Source organism: Amblyomma mixtum, chromosome 6, assembly GCF_055824585.1.
Source record: "Amblyomma mixtum isolate Tamu chromosome 6, ASM5582458v1, whole genome shotgun sequence".
NCBI classification, from domain to species: Eukaryota; Metazoa; Arthropoda; class Arachnida; order Ixodida; family Ixodidae; genus Amblyomma; species Amblyomma mixtum.
The window spans coordinates 146,299,616-146,321,581 of record NC_143017.1 but is presented as its reverse complement, the minus strand read 5'-3'; the positions used below and the strand labels follow the sequence as shown (position 1 = coordinate 146,321,581).

At 46.7% G+C, this 21,966-nt stretch overlaps 2 protein-coding genes across 3 annotated transcripts in view; one reads left to right on the top strand and one right to left on the bottom strand.

The window, feature by feature from the left end:
- The window catches only part of LOC149340684 (uncharacterized), a 183,316-nt gene that overhangs the window by 73,214 nt on the left and 88,136 nt on the right, over positions 1-21,966 (top strand). The gene's annotated exons all lie outside the window — the stretch shown is intronic.
- LOC149340687 (ATP-binding cassette sub-family G member 1-like) overlaps positions 1,098-21,966 on the bottom strand; it is a 35,507-nt gene continuing 14,638 nt past the window's right edge. For both annotated transcript variants that reach the window (XM_089549498.1, XM_089549500.1), the window contains 7 exons: positions 20,670-20,784; positions 19,630-19,781; positions 11,443-11,544; positions 9,526-9,694; positions 6,132-6,232; positions 5,523-5,678; positions 1,098-1,741 (listed from right to left, as the gene is read on the bottom strand). In XM_089549498.1, coding sequence (XP_089405624.1) covers positions 1,394-1,741; positions 5,523-5,678; positions 6,132-6,232; positions 9,526-9,694; positions 11,443-11,544; positions 19,630-19,781; positions 20,670-20,784 — 1,143 coding nt within the window. In that variant the 3' untranslated portion in view covers positions 1,098-1,393. The remainder of the gene's footprint in view (positions 1,742-5,522; positions 5,679-6,131; positions 6,233-9,525; positions 9,695-11,442; positions 11,545-19,629; positions 19,782-20,669; positions 20,785-21,966) is intronic.

Here is a 21,966-nt window from a genome sequence, read left to right as displayed (position 1 = left end):
TATTGGGAGCCTCTGCTCAGTGAGATTTTTCAGTTCGCGTAGCCTCCGTCATATGGTGAAAAGCTCACGGGACTGCCCTATCATTACGAGACAGAAGAATGGGTATGATTATCAAAATCTTTAAAATGCGTTAGTAATTGAGTGTGAGACTTTACCGTCCGAGAGCGCATGCTGTAGAAGAGGGAAGTACGGCGCTATAAACTAAAAGTTAAACAGCCAAATAACAAAGACAGCATACCGGTTCGATAGCTTCAGAGTGTTTTGATATGGTGGTTGGTATAAGGTTTAACGTCCCAAAGCGACTAAGGCTACGAGGGATGCCGTAGCGGGGGGCTCCAGATGATTTCGAGCACCTAGGGTTCTTTAACGTGCACTGACACCGCACAGTACACTGGTCACTTACATTTCGCCTCCATGAAAAAGCGACCGCCAAGGCCGGCGGCATCGAACCCGTTTTTTTCGGGACCATAACAACTGAGCCACCGTGGCTGTTGTTTTTGATCGTTAAGGTGAACTGTGTTTTTAATTAGTGTTGGGAAGCCTTAACATAAGATCTTTCGTCGGCGATGTGGAGCGTTCTGCGCACAGCTGATGCGCCTGGAACAAAAGTTGAACCTCTCAATTTCCTTCTGTCATGTGGAAGCTAAGTAGCAACTGGGAGAACAGAAAGGGAGCTTCAGGGCTGCGAAATTATTTATATGATAATTTTCAGCTCTTCTTGCCTGCGCCACATTTTCTGCATATTTATCTTTATTTTTTGCATTCAGAGGTAGGACATAATATTAGCGTAGTTAAAAAGTTAGTTTGCGCACGAGAAATAAATGCCTGAAAATTGGCGCCTTATCTTGGCCTGCCATTAAATGCTATGAGAAATTCGGAAGAGCATATTCAGTAAAAGCCACCGTTCAGTCTCCAAGCAGGATGAAGCCCGAGCTTGGCTCAGGTCCGGCAAGAAATTGCTGTTCCCGGCCCGAGCCCGTGCAGGGCTCAGTGCCAGTTGGCTGATTACAGAGCGTTCAGTCGGTTTTGAAGCTTTTCTGACAACCCACGTAAACGAGGCTTTGGCAAACACTCTAAGTGACCTTCAGGACCAATAGTATCTTCGAAATATGAAGTTTATTCACTCGCTTGCACTTTAACAATCATTTGAGTAGTTTTAATCAATCAATCAATCAATCAATCAATCAATCAATCAATCAATCAATCAATCAATCAATCAATCAATCAATCAATCAATCAATCAATCAATCAATCAATCAATCAATCAATCAATCGATCGATCGATCGATCGATCGATCGATCGCGTGACCAGTCAATCGATCATTTTTGCAACAAAGGCCTCGCCACGAGCCGTGCTGAAAGCGTTTAAACATTGATATTATGTAGAAGGTGACTACCTTTTCATCCGTAGGCGCCACTTTAGAATAATGTAAGCTACAAGTTTGTAAAAAACGTCCATGGCAAGCAAGATTCCAAACTTGACGTGGACGAAAGCGCCTTCTGCTCCCATTTCGTTGAGAACCTGCTCGGGTTCAGCGAAGAAGCAGAAGGTGTCTTCGTTGCACTCCAGCTCGCCGCGACCGCCGCCGTAGATTGCGTACACAATGCCCTGGAGGGCATGGTACAAGTGAGAGGTGTAGGTGAACCAGGCCACCGGTGGCTGAAGCAGCTTTGGCGGCATGAAGTAGCCGCAGAAGAGGAACGACGGGGCTGCGGCTGGCATTGCCATGAACATCGCCGTCTGTAAACAAGTCACATTGCGGCGAAATTAAGCTGCACTGGCACGTATACAATCACTCGTGTCGAAAAATAATCACCATGACTTCACGACAGTTCTCATAAGTCTCATAGGAAAGAAATTTCGAGATGATATAAACAGAATAAGCACATGACGAGAACCAGTAGAACTGAGATGTTTGATATCTCACGTGTCATTGGGCGGCACTTTTTAGGTGTACAGACACAAAATTTCGAAAGCAAGGGAAGGTTGTGATTTTCTTCATGGACGTAAGAAGATGCACTCTAGCAAGTTTAAGTCGCTGGTGTTGAGTGGAACATAATTTCGCATGATTTTAAAAGTGTTCCGGCGAGCCACTAGGCTTTTCCGCCCACATCGAGTAATGTCACGGGGCATTTGCCTCAATTATTTTGTCTTCACCAAACCCAGTGTTTGTTCTCAGGAACAACCAGTGCTTGCCGATGTCATAAGTATTGTGGCAGTCGAGGATGGCCGGTCGACCGTGGAGTGAAGGTGCGCTTCAGCACTGGTGCCGACCGAGACCGAAAGTGTGTGTACAGAATCCTTTGTAATTATTAACACCGCGCACTGTTATGAGCTCAATTTCATGATAACTGTGTCCGTAGGTCTCTTTTAAGGTAAAGAAAAGCGATCAGGGACGCAAAAGCTTTCTGTATATACAATCCCGTCAACAGTAAAGGGAAGGCGACTTTGCCAAAAAATTTGATTTCTTTAGACCTAAAGCATAATGCTCCATGCTTGTTGGTGCACAGTGCAATTCCCTCAGTCACAATTAGGCTGCACATATGTATTCAAGGATGCATGAATTGCGGGGGCAGCGATTGAATTTTTTCGCTTAAATTGCCTTCCATTTACTTCTGACGACACTTGTACATCTTCAGGGGTTTTACTGAGACAATTGCCTGCGTGCCGTCCATCGATATGGTCATTCCAGCCGTCGGCGGGTGAGGATGAGAATTTTTATGCTGGGTGTTTCACGTAACTTGAACCAAGGATTTAAAAAAAAAGCGGTAAACCGCAGCCCGCTGAAACCAACGATACATTGTTCGCTATCACGTGGCGCTCCTCAGATTATTTTTTTAATTGCGCTGAATTAGTTAATTATGTCGAAGTTGAAAATTTTTAAATATTCATTTTAGTGCCAAGACCGTTACGTTGGATTGTAGAGCAGGTTTATAAACAACCGATCCAGTTTATTGCAGCATCGTATCTCCTACGGGGTCCTTTTTTCCGGCATTTAAAGAAAGCCCGCGAAATATGAAAAAATAACACGTGACTACGCTCGTGCGCTCCGTTTGCTCGAAACGCCGCTGAGAGCGCTGCAATTTGGTAGCGCACGAGCGTTGTCACGTGGTATTTTTTCATATTTCGCGGGCTTTCTTTAAATGCCAGAAAAAAGGACCCCGTAGGAGATATGAGGCTGCAATAAACTGGATCGGTTGTTTATAAACCTGCTCTACAACCCAACGTAACGGTCTTGGCACTGAAATGAATATTTGAAAATTTGCATAATTCATCTTAGTTAATGAACTAATCAAGCGCAAATAAAAAATTTTCTGAGGAGCGCCACATGATGGCGAACAATGTATCGTTGGTTTCAGCGGGCTGCGGTTTACCGCTTTTTTTAAATCGTTGGTTCAAGTTACGTGAAACACCCTGTATAGTTCTACTGCTTCTTTTTCATTGAATTAATCCGGCTGTTATCTTCTGCCTTTCTTACCTGTGCTTTAAATCTCTCCTCTTTTCCGTCCTTGTTTCCTGCATACCTACTGCTTATTTTTTTTTTTTATCTTTTCCGCCCCTTGGAGTCAGCGCTCTCTTATGTTTAAGGATTTAAATACCCCAACTGTAATAGTTGAATTTCCTCAGGCGTTTTTCGTATACAATTTTCTCTGAGCTTTCCATGCTTCAAACGATACCCAGCCCCTGTCCCCTTGTACTGCCTCATTTGTGCTTTGGCCGTCGGCGCCTATTGCTAATTTTCCAATAGCGCTCTGTTTCTAGTCCCGGCGGAACACCGGGCGCCATCTCTCGGCGGGCGCGGTAAGGTGCATTGTGGGGGTGGCCAGCGTAGATCACTTTTTGAGTACACGTGCTTTTCATTTGTCTTCGATGCGCTCTGCCACGGAACGAACGTACGTGTGTGGTGCGCATCACTATAAACATTTTCCTTGTTCCAGACAGTACGGCAGTTATTTGACGCTCATTGTTACTCGTTGAGGTGATATCCCAGTGTAGCCGAGCAGGCCACATTTACAAGCAAATTCTTACGCTTGTGTGCCGTGCCATTCGTGGCCGTATACGTGCAGTCCCGACAGAAATGCCAGTCACGTTTTATTCACCTGTTGACGATTTTATGGCTCTTGATGCAGATGCCTTAATTTGATTCGTCGTATGCTGTCGTGTCCAACTTTCTCGAACAAAAATTTTGAATATTGCAAAATTGTCGGTACTATTATGGAAATATTGAAGGCAGTGGTTCATTCATCCTATGTATTGCAAAATCATTCTTTTACAGTTTTTTCATCGCTCGCATCGAACAGTTAAGACTGCCATAGAAAACCATTGGGGAATGATTTTGACGATAACAAAAACATTAGTGGCAAAAAAATCCAAGCCTTCCAACGGCAGATCTGCGGATATATTGATTGTTATAGTGAAATCTACCAATATGGGATAAAAAAGTGCGTTAATAAACTATTTCCTGTTCAAAAATGCTTTTGTCCAGAATCGTTCAGTATGTGAGCCGAAGAGGTCTACCGGGTTTTCCCTAACAGCGTCACAGAATACCCAATCAAGTGTGAACGCCATGGCGTGGAGCCAGCTCCAGATGTACACTATCTCGAACCTCTACCACAAGCGCACCTTCTACCCTTTGCAATACCCCTCTCCCGGCTCATCATGCGACAGTGCCCAACTCACTCTATACTACACCATTTAGAAGTGCCCTAAACCTTAATCCCTCCATCAGCAACTACCCAAACCCCACCCCATTACCTCATCCCAGGAAGCTGCTCTATCCAGTTCTAGCCTGGGCAATCAGCAGCGGCTTATCGCGCGTGCCTGCAGGATAGCAGAAGCTATCGGAGTCCTGGACGGAGGACCCCATAAACGAGGACTAATCTCCCAGTCACCCGTTCTAAACAAAGTTGTCCTCCCCTTCCTCGTTCTCTCGGAGGACTAAGATTCCAAGCCAAAATATAAACGACTTGCATGAACGAAAATACGCAAATATTTTGCCTGGAGATAATACAGATGTTTAGTTTTTGCAGAACTCAACATGTATAAAATCGTTTCCAGTGGCTGTTTGTTAAATTGCTGGCACTTTCGCCAGTGCGGAAACTCCGCCTACAAACTTTTAGCTTAAGGGAGAGGGTGTGAGAGGGTATAGGGAGACGAATCTTGTAATTCAGTGAGCTAGTTTAAGGGCTGTTGATAGAAAAATGTGCCTGAAAATAGTCTTGGGCATTGAGCCCAAATGAGCTTCGAATGTTCATATCAACCAATCAATTTGTGCTGAAATAATGAGGCTCTTTTTATAAGCTTTTTAGTGCGAAGGTGCAGGTTCACTAACAATCCTGGAAAAGTCGAGGAGTGTTGAAAGCTCTCAGATCATCCGCAGGAATAAAATAAATATAACCCCGACTGGGTTTCGTACCCACGGCGGCTCGAACGGATCAGCTTCGCTGGCCACTCATGAGAGCACTATGCTATCTTTTTTTTTTATTTCGTGTAAGCACGCACGATGTACTCGTACACACACCTGAGCGCTAGACGCTGCTGACACGACGAGAGCCAAGCCCTGGGAGGTGGCGCAGGCTTGAAGACTCAGTAGCAGCACGGAGGCAAGCCGCCACAGATCTGCCGGTTGTGCCGTCACCCAATACACGATAAGCACCATCACGGTCGGTCCCATGAGCTACAGAAAACGTGTGGAATAAAACGCTTGCATTGAGCTGAGCGCGCTAAGAAAGGATACGAAAGTTTTGAGTGCACATTGCAGGTTCGGGCAACGACACAATTCAGTTCCGGTGCAACAGATTGGGCTTCTAGAACAAATCTCAGAGAATGCTTTGTTTGTTTTGTTTTGTTTTGTTGGGGTTTAACGTCCCAAAGCGACTGAGGCTATGAGAGACGCCGTAGTGAAGGGCTCCGAAAATTTCGACCACCTGGGGTTCTTTAACGTGCACTGACATCGCACAGCACACAGGCCTCTAGAATTTCGCCTTCAAGAAATTCAGCCGCCGCGGCCGGGATCGAACCCTCGTCTTTCGGGTCAGCAGCCGAGCGCCGTAACCACTGAGCCACCGCGGCGGGTCTCAGAGAATGCATGATGAAATATGCGCCAATTATCATACTTTCTTACACTTACCAGAAAGGGAATTTCTGTGAGGACCCTGGCGATGTAATACATTGCCGGCTTGTACCAACAGTTCCGGTGCTCACGTAGCAAGACACTCAACTCCAGTGGAACTGCAAAATTTCGTTGCCAAAATGTCAGCACGTACGGTTATGAGCAGTCATTCGCAAATGTTCCGAATATTTCAGATCGTAACGAAGATGAACTGGTCGAAAATATATTTATGCATGGTTCCAAGTAGCGGAATGGGGTAGATGGATGTACAGTCGTGAAAAATATGAGGGAACAAACTTCACCCAGAAAATTGCATATTTCTTGGTTATTTCTCTACTAAATTGCACAACGACACTGGGATATTGTAGGCGCAGACGAAAACTAGTTAAAGAGAGAGAAAAACTGCGCTTGTCACAAATAATAACGGAGTAATCAATAAATGAATGCTCCAACTGTGTTCCCCACTCATATTTTTCACGACTACGGAGACGTCACCAAAATATTCAGTAACGGCATGATTGTCTGCTGTGTTATGGAGGACTTCGGTCACACAAAGCAGCAACAACAGTGAGCGCAGCCCAACACGTGCAAATGCGAAGTTCTTCTGGCTGGTAGCATGATAGTAGTGTACGTGAAGGAGAAGGTTGCCAAGTAGATATTACGTCGAATGTGGTATCCGCGCAGTAGACGACAAAAATTGCGGTGATCTCCAGCTCGTGTTGGTGGGAGTACGGCTCCCTGCTGTTCCAGAACGGCGGCAACTGTTGACGCTTGAGCCATATATAAAGTCTTCCCGGCTGCTTACTACGACTGACTCCACACAGTAATAAACGGGCACAATGACAGTAGGTACCTTATATTCAGGGTACGTGTCGCGCGCCTGGTCGCAAGATCTTTCTTTGCCGGTAGATTATGTGGTGGAGGTAGCGGTCGCAAGGTAAGTAATTAGTTTGCACATTTCGGATCTCATACATACTCGCAAACCTTGGTGTTGGGAAAGTAGAGAGCGTAAAAGGCGTGTCTTGATTCTCTTAGTCCTTCCCTCCTTCACCCGGTTACACGTACCCGATGGTCCTCTGGTAGAGCATCTGGCTCGCAATCGGGGGGTGCTGGGTTTTATCCCCAGTGCCGCGGGGTACCAACCGATTTTCTAATGGGTGGTGGTGGTGGTGGTGGAACTTTATTTCCAGCGGATATAGAGGAGCGACCCGAAGTCGCCCCCCGCTTAAACGGCGGCCGCTATCCCTTGGGCAGTGGCGGCGTCTTCAGCCAGCTGGAGGAGCTTGATCTGTGTCCCCGGGTCAGGGCTGAGCAATAGAGCCTCCCAATGATCAGAGTCGGTAATGAAGCGACTCGCGGGTAGGGACTGCGGGCAGTTCCAGATCATATGATTTAGATCGGCTTTGGCATCACAATTTTTGCATTTGTCTGAGTACAGTCCATCCGAATAGACGCTACACAATTGTGGATTTGGATAGGTTTTAGTTTGAAGTTTACGCCAGGCTTTCGCCTGTTGCTTGGAAAGCGTTTGATCTGCTGGGGGAAATCTGAGTCTTGCAAGCCTGTAGTGCTGCAGGATTTCTCTGTAAGAAAACAACCTGTCCTTGCCGGAGTATAGGGCGGGTGTACTGCACGACCCAGCTCGGCGGGATTGTTCTCGAGCTAGGTTATGAGCCGCCTCATTACCAGCAAGGGAGGCATGAGCAGGCGTCCAGATTAGGCGAATGCGCCGCGTGGGCTGATAATTTAGCAGAATCCATGCCGCTTGTGCAGAGATTCTTCCAAACGTGTAATTACGTATTGCCAATTTTGAGTCGCTGACAATGGTTTCTGCCGAGGATCCCGCAATGGCTAGAGCAATGGCTGTTTCTTCTCCAACATGTGTGTGCTGAGTGCGTATAGTGCCCCCCGTTATGAGTGTACCACATTCCGTGGTGACCACAGCTACCATCTTTTTTCCCCCGACCTGGGGCTCTGCTTTTCTGGGGTGCACACGCAGTCTTTGTTTTGTTTTGTTTGCTTTTCGTTTTTTCATGTTTAGTTTTATTGTTTTTGTTTGTTTTAATTTGTTTCTTTATTTACTTTTTGCTTTTCTTTATTCTAGCTGCTATATTTTTCATGTTTTTTAATTGTTTGGTTATACTTAATTTCGCTCTTTTTCTTTTTTTTCTTTACCTGTCTTTTTGCCATTTACTTGATTCTCTTTTCTATTTCCCACTTTTTATGTACCCCTTCTGCTTTCTTAAGCCCATTATCTCCTGTTTGTTTTTTTTTCTCCTTGCTCTCTTTTACTGTCCCTTCTTCCTTCCTACAGATCCCCGCACATTCCCTCCTCATGGCCGCCTGCGAGCCTGTCTGAAGAATCTGAGCACGCTGGACCTATCCATGTTTCATTTTCATTTCGTCCTTAATTCTTAATCCTTCAAGGCCGTCTTGCCCTAAAATTCACTTTTTCCCGGCCATCATTTGTGCCTCTTCTTTTTTCTCTTGTAATTGGTTTTTCTTAAATTTTCTCTTGGGTGTTAGCCCCTTTTCTTTTATTTTCAATTGGTTCGCCTGCGATAACCTCTGGTTCGGTGCGGGCTTCCTCTCTAATTTTTTAAATTTTATTTCCTTTCTTGACAGTTTTACAATAAAAGGAGTGAACTGCTTGGAAAAAGGGTCTTAGACGAAACCGTTGCGCTGATTTGCCAGTGGTTTGTACCGCCGCCAAGCAGCCCTAAAAATGCGTCTCGTGCGATAAAAGCCCACTTGCGGCCTTTTTGTTTCTTATTCTTGTGGTAGAGTATGCGCCTAGCATTCGGAAGGTGCTGCGTTTGATATCCAGTGCCGCGGGGTACCTATCGGCTTTATAATGACTACAAGGTTTCCACCTGCCTGGTGATCGGTTTGTCTGAGCTTAGATTCTTGGGAAAAGGGACTTCGACCAAACCGTGCAGCCACCACTTTGCAGATTTTGGGACATATGATGCCAACACCACACCAATATTCAAGAAAGTCTTTCCAATTAAAAAAACAATAATGCCCGAATAGTTCTCTGGCGCCAAGTATGATAATTTTATACAGGGAAACGTTTACTTGCTGACGTTATTAACAGAGATTATTTTGAGTGGGGTGGCTAATGCACACACTTGGCTTTGGTTTGGTTGGTTTATGGGGTTTAACGTCCCAAAGCGACTAAGACTATGAGAGACGCCGTAGTGGAGGGCTCCGGAAATTTCGACCACCTGGGGTTCTTTAACGTGCACTGACATCGCACAGTACACGGGTCTCGAATTTCTCCTCCAAAGAAATTCAGCCGCCGCTGCCGGGATCGAACCCGCGTCTTTCGGGCCAGCAGCCGAGCACCATAGCCACTGAGCCACCGCGGCGGCACACACTTGGCTTTTATTCAGGAATATGGAATACTTACAGATCATAACAGTGGGCATTGTTGACTGGAAGAGTAGCAAAGACATCATAAGTGTAAAAAAAGATAGATTGTTCATTGTCCGTGCTGCATTGTTTCCAATGCCATAGAAGAGGGCAGTTAACATGAGGGCGAAAGACACGTAAACTGCAAGACGCAGGTGAGTTGCAACCTGTCGAGAAAGGGGAAGAGAATATTAATTTAGGGCGCATGAAGCTAGTGTTTTGGCAGGCTGCATACCTGTCCACCGGGTCAGGGGCAGCTCAATTAATCACATCGCAATCCAACCCAAGTAACCCAAGTCCCATCGATTGCAACAACTGCCAGGGAAGTGGCGCATCGCTTGACCACTGCACCACTGCGCATGGAGTAATAGGAAGACTCCCAGGGATCTACGAAAGTAGAAAATCACCAATTGCGCATATATGGACATTAACCCACTATCTCTATCCGAACAACCGCCATTCGGGAACACTGGATCTGAACACCGGAGCCGAAGTGAAAACCGAACTGCTAGCGCATTTAATTCGCATTAGGTCTAACTGCACAAACCAACCACAATTTTTTATACCTTTTCCCAGACTATTGACATGCCAAGCTCTTCTGTGGCTTACTCTGAATATCAGCAAGTTTGAGCAATCAAGACGCTTTTGCATTCAGCGAAATTATTGAGCGAGAGTTCAGCCACTACCACTTGTTAAAGCCCTCGACTACGTCCGAAAGTGGTCGTTCAACTATACACTGAACCGTGCACTGAATATCTTTAAAAAATTCTAAAAATGATTGCGATATTCCCTAATGGGAAATTTGAGCGCAGCTTTGTCCGCTTCGGCGGCGCGAACGGCAGGGTCCTCTCGAAGACGCCGCCTAGTATCTACTTCGGCAGCGCGAACTCCTGGGTCCTCTCAGAGGCAGAAGGCTTATACGTACTAGGAAGACAACGGCCGACGCCGACCATCTATTGCGTGCGGCACATTTCACAGCACCGCCCGCCAACGGAGCGGAGCGTTGGTGGCGCACCTGCGAGGAGGCATCGCGTGGTCGCGTGCTGCCGGAGACAAACCTCCCCTCCCCCAGCCACCATACTCCCGCCCATGCAGTGGTGATGAACGACGGCTAGAGTTTAACGACGGCGTGCAGGGCGCGCTACGGCGAGCACGGCGAACAAAAGCCCCTCGACGAGCTCCACTCAGGCGCCATCTATGAGCGAGAGGCGGTACTTTCATTCGCTCGGCACGGCCGGTCTGGAGAGAAGCGCGCTTCCCTCTTTCTCTCCCCCCGCACTCGGTTACGCCTTCAACGGCGACGCGGCTCAAGCTACGAACGGACGCCGAAGAGCTCTGCTCTAAAACTCTGGAAAGTCCGCATTGAGTGCACTAGTTCTAAAAAGGAATTTGCAGGACAGGGAGGTTATAAAGAAGGCAGTTTTGAAAACCTTTACTTGCTCGCACTCTTGAGAGCCCGCGTACATAATATATGTTTTAACAGAAACACTAAAAAGAATGAAGCGACAATTTTGAACAAACTATAAGCGCAGAAGTCTGCATCGCGAAATATAATAGAACAAAACATTGACACATGTGCTAATTTAATCGCTAATGGAGAAGATTAATGGGACCTTTTTGTTTCCACACCAATCGGTGTGAATCATAAAAATAACTTGGTTAGACGCTTTTGATCAATCTAGCACGATAGCCTTTAAATGACTTGATTGTTGTTCTGCACAGTGCTCACAGCTGCTACCGATCCTATCAGAACAACATGGATGGTGGGCTGTTCGATAGGTTTGCAACTTTTGACCCGTCAAGGCAATTTACGCGCAGTGGTGCCAACTTTTTTTTAAATCAGCTTTTCATCAGCGCTCTGCACTATTCTTGCATGGAGAAGTCGGTCACACAGGACGAAAAACGCTGTGCTCACCTTGTTTCGGACAATACATAGAAAGCATCTTCGTAGTAGCACAAGAAACTGCACAACATAGCTGACGTTTTCTTGGTGTTGTGACAAAGCATCTTGCAGCTCCTGAAATATACAAAATTGGTTGGGATTGTGGATACTTTAAATTAATTTTTTACTTGCCAATGTTCGAAAACTGGAAAATACGAAACTCTATCTTTAGTTCCCTAACAAAATATATATCCTTTCTTAAATTTTTTTTCCTATACTGTATGATTACACATGGAAACGTCGATACTATGGTATGTATTAATAACTAATTTAAAGAATGAATTATTACTGGTAAACAAAAATATTCTGGGCGTTGTCAGGCCCGAGTGTTTGTGGGGCACTTTTGCGGGAAAGAAATATGTTGAAATGAACACAACGGAACAAAAGTGGTGGCAAATAGTGAATGAATCCGCAAAAGAATAAAAAGAAATAAAGCCTGTGTGTCTTTCACGCCACTGAGTTTTGTGCAAAATGTTCTTTTTTTTATAGCGTTGGTCTTTGGCAGTGCCGAATTCAGAGAGAAGTGATAGTCCTATCTCAGAGTCCCCGTATTACTCCGGCTGGCGGAAAACTGTCCCATTGTGTGGGCCCAGAAATGTGTAGGCACAGAAATTTCTGACCACAGGTTTGCGGATGTTATCGAACAATGCGTTCGTGGGCAGCGTTCCAAGCGCATGCTCCGCATGTTATAGCCATCGTATGTCTTCGGGCTCTCACCTTCCGGGTGCGTGCTGTACCTGAGAGGCGTTTAGAAGCGTTCGGGGTGTCTCACGAGCTTTGAACACGCGCGTCAGGTGATGATGGCAAAAAAATTACCGAAGACACTTTGGAAATTCTAAAGTGTACTTAGTGAAAGTCTAGTCCGTTCTGCCTCCCTTGCTTTCGCATCTGGTGACATGTTCAGTCGTCGCATGCACATTCGCTCCTTGTTCTTCTGGCGTTTGGTGTTGAGAGAATCCGGCGCCCGCTGCCGCTTCTCCGAACCGCTGGCGCGGAATCACTGGGCCGCTTCCGAGCCATGCGTCTCACTCACTCGACTGCAACGAGACGTCTGGCGAAGGAGCAGCGGTGCACCTGCCACCGCCGACGCGCGCGCTCGTGCTGTCGCTACTGTGTGACGACACGGTTGCTACGCACAGCTGCATCCCCCACCGGCGCTCCGGTTGCTAAGGAGGTGAGAAGGTTACGCCGCTGCGTGGAGGGGAGGCCGGAGTTGGCACGATTCCAGCGCACGGACGGACACCGCGAGTATGAGCCATAAAATACTTTCGCCTTAAATTTACTCCGAAACGAGAGTCGAGGTGCATGCAGCGTGCAATCACGCCCCGCCCCCCTCCCCCTTTGCGTGCACCCCACCTGAATGCTACGAAGGCAGCGCGAGGCGCGGGCAGAGGGTTGTCACGTGATCACAAAACTGAGCCATGCGTGGGTTGTAGTGGGATGTGCGTATCAGAACTATTCTGCAAAAGCAACTGCTCAAGAAATGCTTTCCTGCCTGCCATGGCTACTGAAGCGCTGAATGCGATGCAACTCACACGGTGAAAGCAAGCTTCAGTCAAGCATAGTGGATTCAGTGCGTAAGTGCTAATCTGATGGTTATCAACTACGAGTAAATTGGTCCGTTGTCACATTGTTTGTCCGCTGCTCACCTAGCACTGGCGATCCATACTGCGGCACTGACCGTCTCATCTTCGTCTTTTGAGTAGCATAAATTAGAGCTTTCGCAATGATTCGAATGTAGTAAACATTACTTGTAGTTTTGCTCTGTAATATCCTGTCAACAATTTTCTAATGCAACACAGGCAGCTTATAAAGACGTCTTCAGATAGCACAAAAGGGAACCTCGCGCTGAACAGACCATAGCAGCTTTTTCAGACGGGGTTAGTATTCTATTGTGGGAAATGCTAATGTTCCAAAATCGGAACTTAGATTGTAAAACATTTTATTCGCCGGGAAGAGCTTGGCAAGAGGTCGCGTTAAGTGGTCGAGAGTACATAGCCCTCGACGACTTTGTCAGCCCACTCCACCGCCAAAACTTGCGTTCTGGGGTCAGAGCTAGCCAGCACGGTCTCCCACCGCTCGAGAGAAGGAGCTGTAACTAGATCACCCGGAGGTGGCTCTATTTTGCAGTTCCACAAGATGTGATCGTAGGTAGCACGTTGGCCACAGTGTTTGCAGTTTGGGTTGTAAAGATCTGGATAAATGTGCGCGAGGAGTGATGGGGTGCGTATCGATCTCGTCTGTAGACGACGCCCCGTAACCTCTTGTTCTTTAGTAAGTCTTTTGTCTGGAGGGGGGAAAATTCTCCTCTCTAATTTAAAATGATTGGTGAGATCATGATATGTGATCATTGAGTCCTTCGTCAATTTCGGGGAGCGAGACTCATCCACTGCCCGGTCGACGAAACCTCGGGCTTTATTGTGGGCTGCCTCGTTCCCCGGATTCCCCGAATGGGCTGGGACCCATATCAATTCGGAATAATTTGGTGAGAATTTGGTTGCGTTAAGGATTCTAAGAGAGGTGTTTGTAATTCGCCCTTTAGCGAAATTATTGATACCCATTTTGGAATCGCTGAGGATGATGCTCCCTTGGGTATGTGCTAGGGCGAGGGCTATAGCCGCCTCTTTTGCCGTTTCAGAGGATTTCGTTTTGATTGTCGCCGAGACGATGTGGTCACCATTCTCGTTCACAACCACAATTGCAAAGGCATTGGTATTTTTGTATTCTGCCGCATCATACATAAAGTGTTGCAGCGCACTGTCTGTATTTCTTATGTAAGGCTTTGGCTCGTGCTTGTCTTCTACCCTCATGGTGTAAGGGGTGCATGTTTTTGGGGAGTGGTTTGATTAGTAGGGCCGTCCTATAGTCGCGGGGTAAGTCTACTTTAGCATCGTTATTCGTAGGTTGAAAGTTAATTCCGAGCCTGGTAAGAATACTCCTGCCAGTTCTGGAATTGGCTAATCGCGCTGTTTGAGCCATTAAATGGGCTTCTTTCAGTTCATTGTAGGTGTTATGTATTCCTAACCTCATAAGCCTTTCGGTTGAGGCATTTAGTGGGAGTCCTAAAAAAGCCTTATAGGCCTGCCGTATCATGCTATCCAATTTGTCCTTTTCTGCTTTCGAAAATTTGAGATAAGGGGTGGCATAGAGTATCCTGCTTAGCGCAAAGGCCTGCACTAGGCGGCATAAATCTCTTTCCCTCACCCCTTGTCTGCGGTTAGCTATGCGGCGGATTAATCGCGCCGTCGCTTCTACCGTGTGTTTTAGCTTAGTGAGTGTGTCAGTATTCTTTCCATTTGTTTGTAAATACAACCCCAGTATTCTCATGTTCTGTACCTCTTTGACAGATCGTCCATTAACATAGACGTTTATTTGCGGGGGGGGGGGGGGGGGGGGATGTCGTGGTACGCCTACCTCTTTGTTTACGACGGATCACGAAGAGTTCAGATTTTTGCTCAGAACAAGTGAGGCCGGATTCCCATGCGCATGCCTCAATGATGTCCACTGCTGCTTGGAGTGTGTCTTCTATGTAGCCTTCGCATCCTTTGGTTACCCAAAGTGTGATGTCATCTGCATAGAATGTGTGATGTAGGTCTGGTATTTGTGCCAGTTTGGGGGGAATTTTGATGAGGGAGAGGTTAAAAAGGAAAGGGGACAGAACGGAGCCCTGTGGCGTTCCTTTACTTCCTAGTGTGATTGGGGCAGACTCTACTGTTCCGGCCGTTATCACTGCTGTTCTGTTAGTGAGGAAGGATCGGATGTAGTTGTACGTCCTTTCTCCGGGGTTGATTTCTGACAAGTTTGTCAAAATGGCTTTGTGGGTGACGTTGTCGAAAGCTTTAACAAGGTCTAAACCCAATATTGCTTTCGTTCCTGTTCCCTCGTCAGCTTCAATTATGTCCTTGTTAAGCTGCAAGAGTATGTCCTGGGTAGATAGTTGGGCCCTGAATCCTAACATTGTTTCAGGTAGGAGGTTCATGTCCTCCGCATAGTTTTGGAGCCTATTAAGGATGACATGCTCCATGAGTTTGCCTAGGCATGATGTTAATGAAATTGGGCGTAGATTCTCAGTGCTGAGTTTCTTACCCGCTTTAGGAATAAAAGTGATTTTCGCGTGTTTCCACTCTGGTGGTATGTTGCCTGCATGCCAGTATTTGTTCATGAGGTCTGTAACCGCCGCGATCGACGTTGCGTCTAAGTTCCTGAGAGTCTTATTTGTTACTTTGTCTGGTCCTGCCGCAGATGTTGTCCGCAGTTTTCCAATTGCGTACCAGACCTCTGCGTCTGTGATGTCTGCGTCTAAATTTGGATTAGGAGTCCCCCGGTAGTCTGGTTGTGTGGTACCATCATCCGTGTTTAGATAATGTTCTGCTAGCTCTTTGATTAGGTCTTCAGTTGTACCCTCATATTTATGTATGAGTCTGCACAGTTGACTTTGTTGCACGGGACGTGTTTGTTCTGGGTCGAGCAGGTGTCTTAGAAGATGCCATGTCTTCTTATTTCCGAGCTGTCCATTGACGCTTTCACATATTTGGTTCCATTGTTGTGTTTGGAGAGTAAGTGTATGTTCCTCGATTCGCCTCTCGATTTCAGCGATCTTTTTGCGTAGTCGCTTGTTGTGTTTTTGCTTCTTCCAGCGTTTTTGGAGGCCTTTTTGTGCCTGCCAAAGGTGTAACAGCTTTGAGTCTGCAATCTGCTCCTCCTTCTCAACTGGCACCACAACGCTAGTGGAGCTGACATCCTCATTCAGGGAGATAACCCAGTCGCTAAGGTTAGAGATCTCCTTTGGAGCTGTTTTGTCGCGAAGTTGCCTGAACTTGTCCCAATCCGTGGTTCGTATTTCTTTTGCTTTGTTTTTAAGTTTTGTCGTGGGGAAGGTGATGCTAAGGATGAAGTGATCACTACCAAGGTTTTGCCCGGTGTTGACCCACTTTGCGTACTTGACGTTTCTAGAGAGGGATAAGTCTGGAGATGTGTCTACACATACACTGTTACCCATGCGTGTGTGGTCGCTCGGGTTGTTTAGCGTTGTGAGCCCTAGTGACTGTATGATTTGCCAGAGCAGGTTCCCTTTCGGAGTTGCTTTGGTATATCCCCATGCTGGGTGTTGAGCGTTGAAGTCTCCCACAATTATTAGTTGAGCCCCAGCAGCCAGCTTTACTGTGTTTATCAACAAGTGTGGGAGTCCATTGCCTTTGTTTCTGGGCGGGTTGTATACATTAAGGATGAAGAGATTTGAGTCTCCTTTTTGCCTTGGTACTATTTCAAGTAGGGTGTAATCTTCTTCCGAATCATTTATAAAATGTTGAATTGCGGTGATATTTCTATGCACCAGAGTGGCTGTGAAGGAGCCGGCTGCGTTACTAGTATCATAATGAGGTGGCAGATATGCTTTATAGCCTGGCAGTGTAGCCCTGCCGCTAGCTTCTTGCAATGCAATCACGTCTGGGGTTGGAACAGAGGGTGCTTGTTGGATGTGGAGCTGCAAGTGGGCCCGCTTGCGGCGGAAGCCTCTGCAGTTCCATTGCCAAATTTCAAATTTTTGGCGTGGTGCCATGTTGGGTTATATGTGGTTGTGGCGTCGTGGACAGATCCAAGATGGGGGGTAGGCGGGCCTCGATAGTTGTAAGCCTATCCATTATTTGCTGCATGCAGGTGGCTATTTGGGATACCTGTCCCTCTAGTGTTGCAAAGCGAATATCTATCTCTGCAAATTTGGTAGTAACGAGGCCTTGGAAGGGTGCTTGTTCTGTTGATATAGCGCTAGTTCTCTCTGACAGAGTATTGATGTCTGCCCTGAGTTTGGTAGGCGCTTTCGACGGCTGCGGGGTGTCGGCTTCCGAAGCCTCGGCCTTTCTTTTCGATTCCTCGCCTTCTTTTGTAGGAAGCGGTCTTTTAGTTGCTATTCTGGCGTCTGGGTCCGTCGCGTTATGGGCCGAAGACTGGGACGCGGTGGAGGGAGTGTGGCAAATAGCGTCTGTTTCCATCGCATTATTGGTCGAAGCCTGGGACGCGGTGGGTGGCATTCTAGCCGCAGTGGCATTCTGTACCTGATGCGCTTGTAACAGGCGTTTAATGTCAGCCAACTCTTTTTTAAGGATGGCAATTTCTCTGTCTCGGGATTGTAGTTGGATCTGAAACTCCTTCTCTCGAGCGTCAATAGATTGGGAGGCCTCTGCTGGCTAGCTCACCTTTTTATTGGAGCAGCTATCGCTGCGTCCGCGGCTCGAGCTTCTCTTGTCGTTCCCTGCAGGGTTCCCCAGGGGCGGGAAGGAGCTGGAGTTGTTCCGGCTGTGGCTTCCTCCTTTTCCGGTAGCACCGTGTTCCTTCTTCCTGGGCCTAGACTGGTGTCCGTGTAGTGATGAGTCGTTGTCCCCTTGCTTGGGTGCCTGGTTGCCATGGGGCGTTCCTTGTTTGTTCTTGTTGATCAGCCGGAATTTGCAGTTCCGGCTGCCTGTGTTGTGGCCCCCGTTGCAGACGATGCATACGGGTTGGCAGGTTGGCTGTTCTCCCTCAGGTGGAGGCGAGTGATTTTCTCCGCACCGGCGGCAAAGGTTCGTTGTAGGTTTGTAGCAGACATCGGCCCGGTGTCCTACCCTCCTGCAGTTGTAGCATACTTCATGTTGCTCCCTGAAGGGGTGGACCCGAAAGACGCCGCACTGATAGATTACTTGGCTGGGTAGTTTCTTTCCAAAAAAGGTGATTTGTATTGTTCTGGATTGCCCGATCCTTCGGGCATCCACAACTTCTATTCCTTCGTTTCTATTTCCGAAGCCTTGGCGAACCGCTTCGGGCGAGTCTCCCGTGTAGGCGTTGTAAATGACCCCTTTTACCGAGTCTTCGGGCGCCGCCACGTACGACGTTACGTTGTAGGTTTGACCTTGGAGGTTCAGTTTTTCAATCTTGGCGTATGCAGTCGCCCGTTGACGATCGGGCGTGCATAGCCTGAAGGTGTTGTTGGCCGTATTGACTCTGATAATGTCTTCATTCTTCACCGTATCATACGGCAGCCTGGCCACCTCGCAGGCGCAGAAGAGTAGTAGTCCGGGCGCACAGTCCCTCAGATTCCAACCTTGTGGTCGGCAGACGATTTTGTAGTCATCGGTCGGTAAGCGCGGGAGAAGGGCTTTCTTGTTGAGTGCAAGTAGCTTTTTCCCGTTCTTTCGCGATGGAAAATTGGAATTAGACTTGCCTTGGCCGTGCCCCTGCGCAGGCTCGTCGTCGGTTGATGCGGGCCCTTTATTCTTCAGGCCTCGTTGTCGGTCGCGGTACCGAAGAATGGTTTCCCATTTTCCGTTCTCGAGCTCCGACGCTGATATTTTCTCGCCTTCCACGGCGTACTCCATCTGTGCGGGTCCCTGGGCGCTCAGTTCCCGGCGGAGAGGTGTCGAGCTAGGTCGAGCTCGATGGCTAGGCCGGCAGTCAGCCGGCAATATGCCTAGGTGTCCGTAGATTGGCAAAATCCGGCTTCAGCAGGCACTGGACAATGGCCCGGATGTCGTCCAAAATATTCGAGCCCGAAGGCTGACTCTTTCTGCCGAAAAGTGGCTTCGAGGCGGGAGCCCATGCGAGACACGTCAGCCAGCGTTTCACCTACACCGAGTGTAGGAACTTAGAGAAAAACTTGCTTCGTCATTTTGAATTCCCGCTACATTTTTTTACGGTATTTTAAAAAGCACGTGTGAACTTTCAATATCAATTTTATTACTTCAGATATAGCTTCATAGTTCGATGTCTAAAAGTTAATGACAGCTTAAACAAATAGTGTCAATGTCTCACCGGCTGGTATCACTTAAAAACCAATATGCATAAACGTACGGGTAATATAAAAAAACAGCAAACTTTTTGTCACCTTCGCGAATCAGATTAACAGATACTTAATGCATGCGTTTCGGTTACCTTAGATATCAAACACACTAAACAGAAATATGTCTTAAATCTTTAAACATGCAACCTCAAAAATTGGAAGCACTAAAATGGAAGCACTTGTCTTGTTGTTTTACACAGCAAAATGCGGTGCTCTCGGACTACTCCTTTAATACGTGAACGAAACTGGCCCTGACGTTACATCATTGGGACTTCTTTATACATGGAGGGCGTTGCGCTATCATTGCTGATCGATTTCTGAGAATGAGCGCGCCTACGGGAAGTTGCCCTTACCTTCCTTGTCATGACGTGGCCGCCGTAGCATGTTCGAGTTTGAGAAGGGTGCAGTGCATTTTCTTTGTTGGCGCCCGTGCTTGTTGGCGGCGTGAAATGCTTCGAAAGCTCACTCTGTACTTCGCCGTGTTCTCCGCAGGCAATCTCAGTAACTGAGAAAAAAAAAAACGAGAAAATTTCGGGCAATAAAGATTAGGAACAGGAGGTCGACGGTAGATTAAATGGGTGCAGTGTGTGCTGTATCTGGAGAAAACCAAATAGTTGAGCGTTAGAAGGACGCCACTAGACATGCATGATGCTGAAACTTTGCGCGAGCAAAGGGAGCGTGTAACTATTGCTTTGAATGCTAAATTTCTTAGGTGTATACATATTTTCTCACTAAGTATTAGCGTACCCGTCTGGCCGTAGTATGCAGTTGCTGGGCAACAAAAAAAATTGTAATACAAAAATGATGGTGACCATTTGAGGCTTGGCAGAGGCAGGAAGAGTCGCCATAATTGTTACGAAATAACTACGTGCCTTAATTCTATAATTAATAAAGAGTCTCCAGTCGCATGAAATAGCATGGTGCATGTAAGGACACAAATAGTAATTATTCCTTTACACGGCCTGCTTGCGGCACCGGTGACAAATGGCAGTCCGTTGTTTTCTAGCTTAATGCTTTTCGTTCCCATCGCAAATTTGTTAATTTACTTCTGCATGCCACCAAGGATAATTTTTTTCTCGAAGTATCGTTGCCAACACACCTACTCTTGAAGTATCGTTGCCAACACACCTACTCACTGCCCCGCCGCAGTGGCTCAGTGGTTACGGCGCTCGGCTGCTATCCCGAAAGACGCGGGTTCGATCCCCGCCGCTGCGGTCGCATTTCGATAGAGACGGAATGCTAGGCGCCCGTGTAATGTGCGATGTCAGTGCACGTTAAAGAACCCCAGGTGGCCGAAACTTCCGGAGCCTTTTACTACGGCGTCTCTCATAGCCTGAGTTGCTTTGGGACGTTAAACCCCAATAAACAAATAAACCAACCAACACCCACTCACTGTAATCAGCTGGATTGTGGTGCATGGGACAGTGCAGACGTTGAGAGTCCAGAAAAGGCACTAGTGACTGTACAGCGCCATTATAGATGCAGCGTCCACCTGAGATCATATACAGCTGCAAAAGAAAGGTTCAATGTATCAAACTATGCTGGTACAATTCGTACGATGTATTGTCACGTGGTGGTGACGGCAGTCGGATCAACAAGACAGGTGAAGTCTTTCTAAGAAAAGTATTTGAGGAGTTCTTTTCGAATAAGCCAAATTCAGAAAACTACACTAAGTCGAATTATACTGCAATGAGAAACACATTATAGATTTTTCCTTTGTAAAAGTTGTGATGGCGAAAGTTTCCCCGTAACAGCTAAAAAAAACTGTGCTCAAATTCTATTTCAAATAAACAACGAGTCAGATTCTGCTGATGCACAGATCAAAATGTTCCAAATCCACAACTGACAACCTTGTTTTTGTTTGCTTGAGCCTCAAAGGATTGACTCTCTGGGGCGTGGGTTTTTAATTCTTTCTCCAGCACTACTTTACAATCGACTGCATAGGATTTGAAGAGATCGGCGAAAGATCTTGACCCCCTCTAAAAAAACAACAACAACAACAATTACGAACGTATCATTAGCCCCGTCGCAAACGACGCAAGGATACTTTTCGTCAACTTTGATCTTTAAAGTGTTTAGCGGGGCTAGTTCGTATTCGCTTCTTAAATTGGTTATTAGCAGAGAAATGGCAGAAGCAGGCAGAGAAAAACTGGACTAGTGGTCATCCTGTTGTTTCGTGCCCTATCTGCATGAGCTATCTCACTGTTAAACATAAATTTAGGATGCTAAAGTGTAGTTTAATCAATTATAGAAATGATATATTCTAGCTAGTTTGCTTTTCTGTTGATGAAGTGGGAACCGGAGACAAGAATGCCAGAATGCCTTGTCATAAAAACATGCTGTTGATATTTACTTGCTTGTGTTGCTGAAGTTGAGCAGACCTGCGATTGCAGACAATGGCCTAATTTTTTTTCTACTGCATTAAGAGCATAATCATTTTAAAGCAATATTTTTGTAGACAGAGCTTAACTTGCTAGTATATAAATAATGTTTTCTGAAGAAAACTGGGTCAGATCAAGAGTTTCACATTGAAAAGAACCAAATCGAATGTTTACGTGCTGTTATTGACCAAATTATTTGCACACTTTTTCTGTACATACTTTTTCAGCCTTCTTTATCGTTTGTTTCACTCTGCCCAGTCCAGAAGAGTTGATAGCTCGGAGTGCTGGGGGCAGCACTTTCAGATGTTC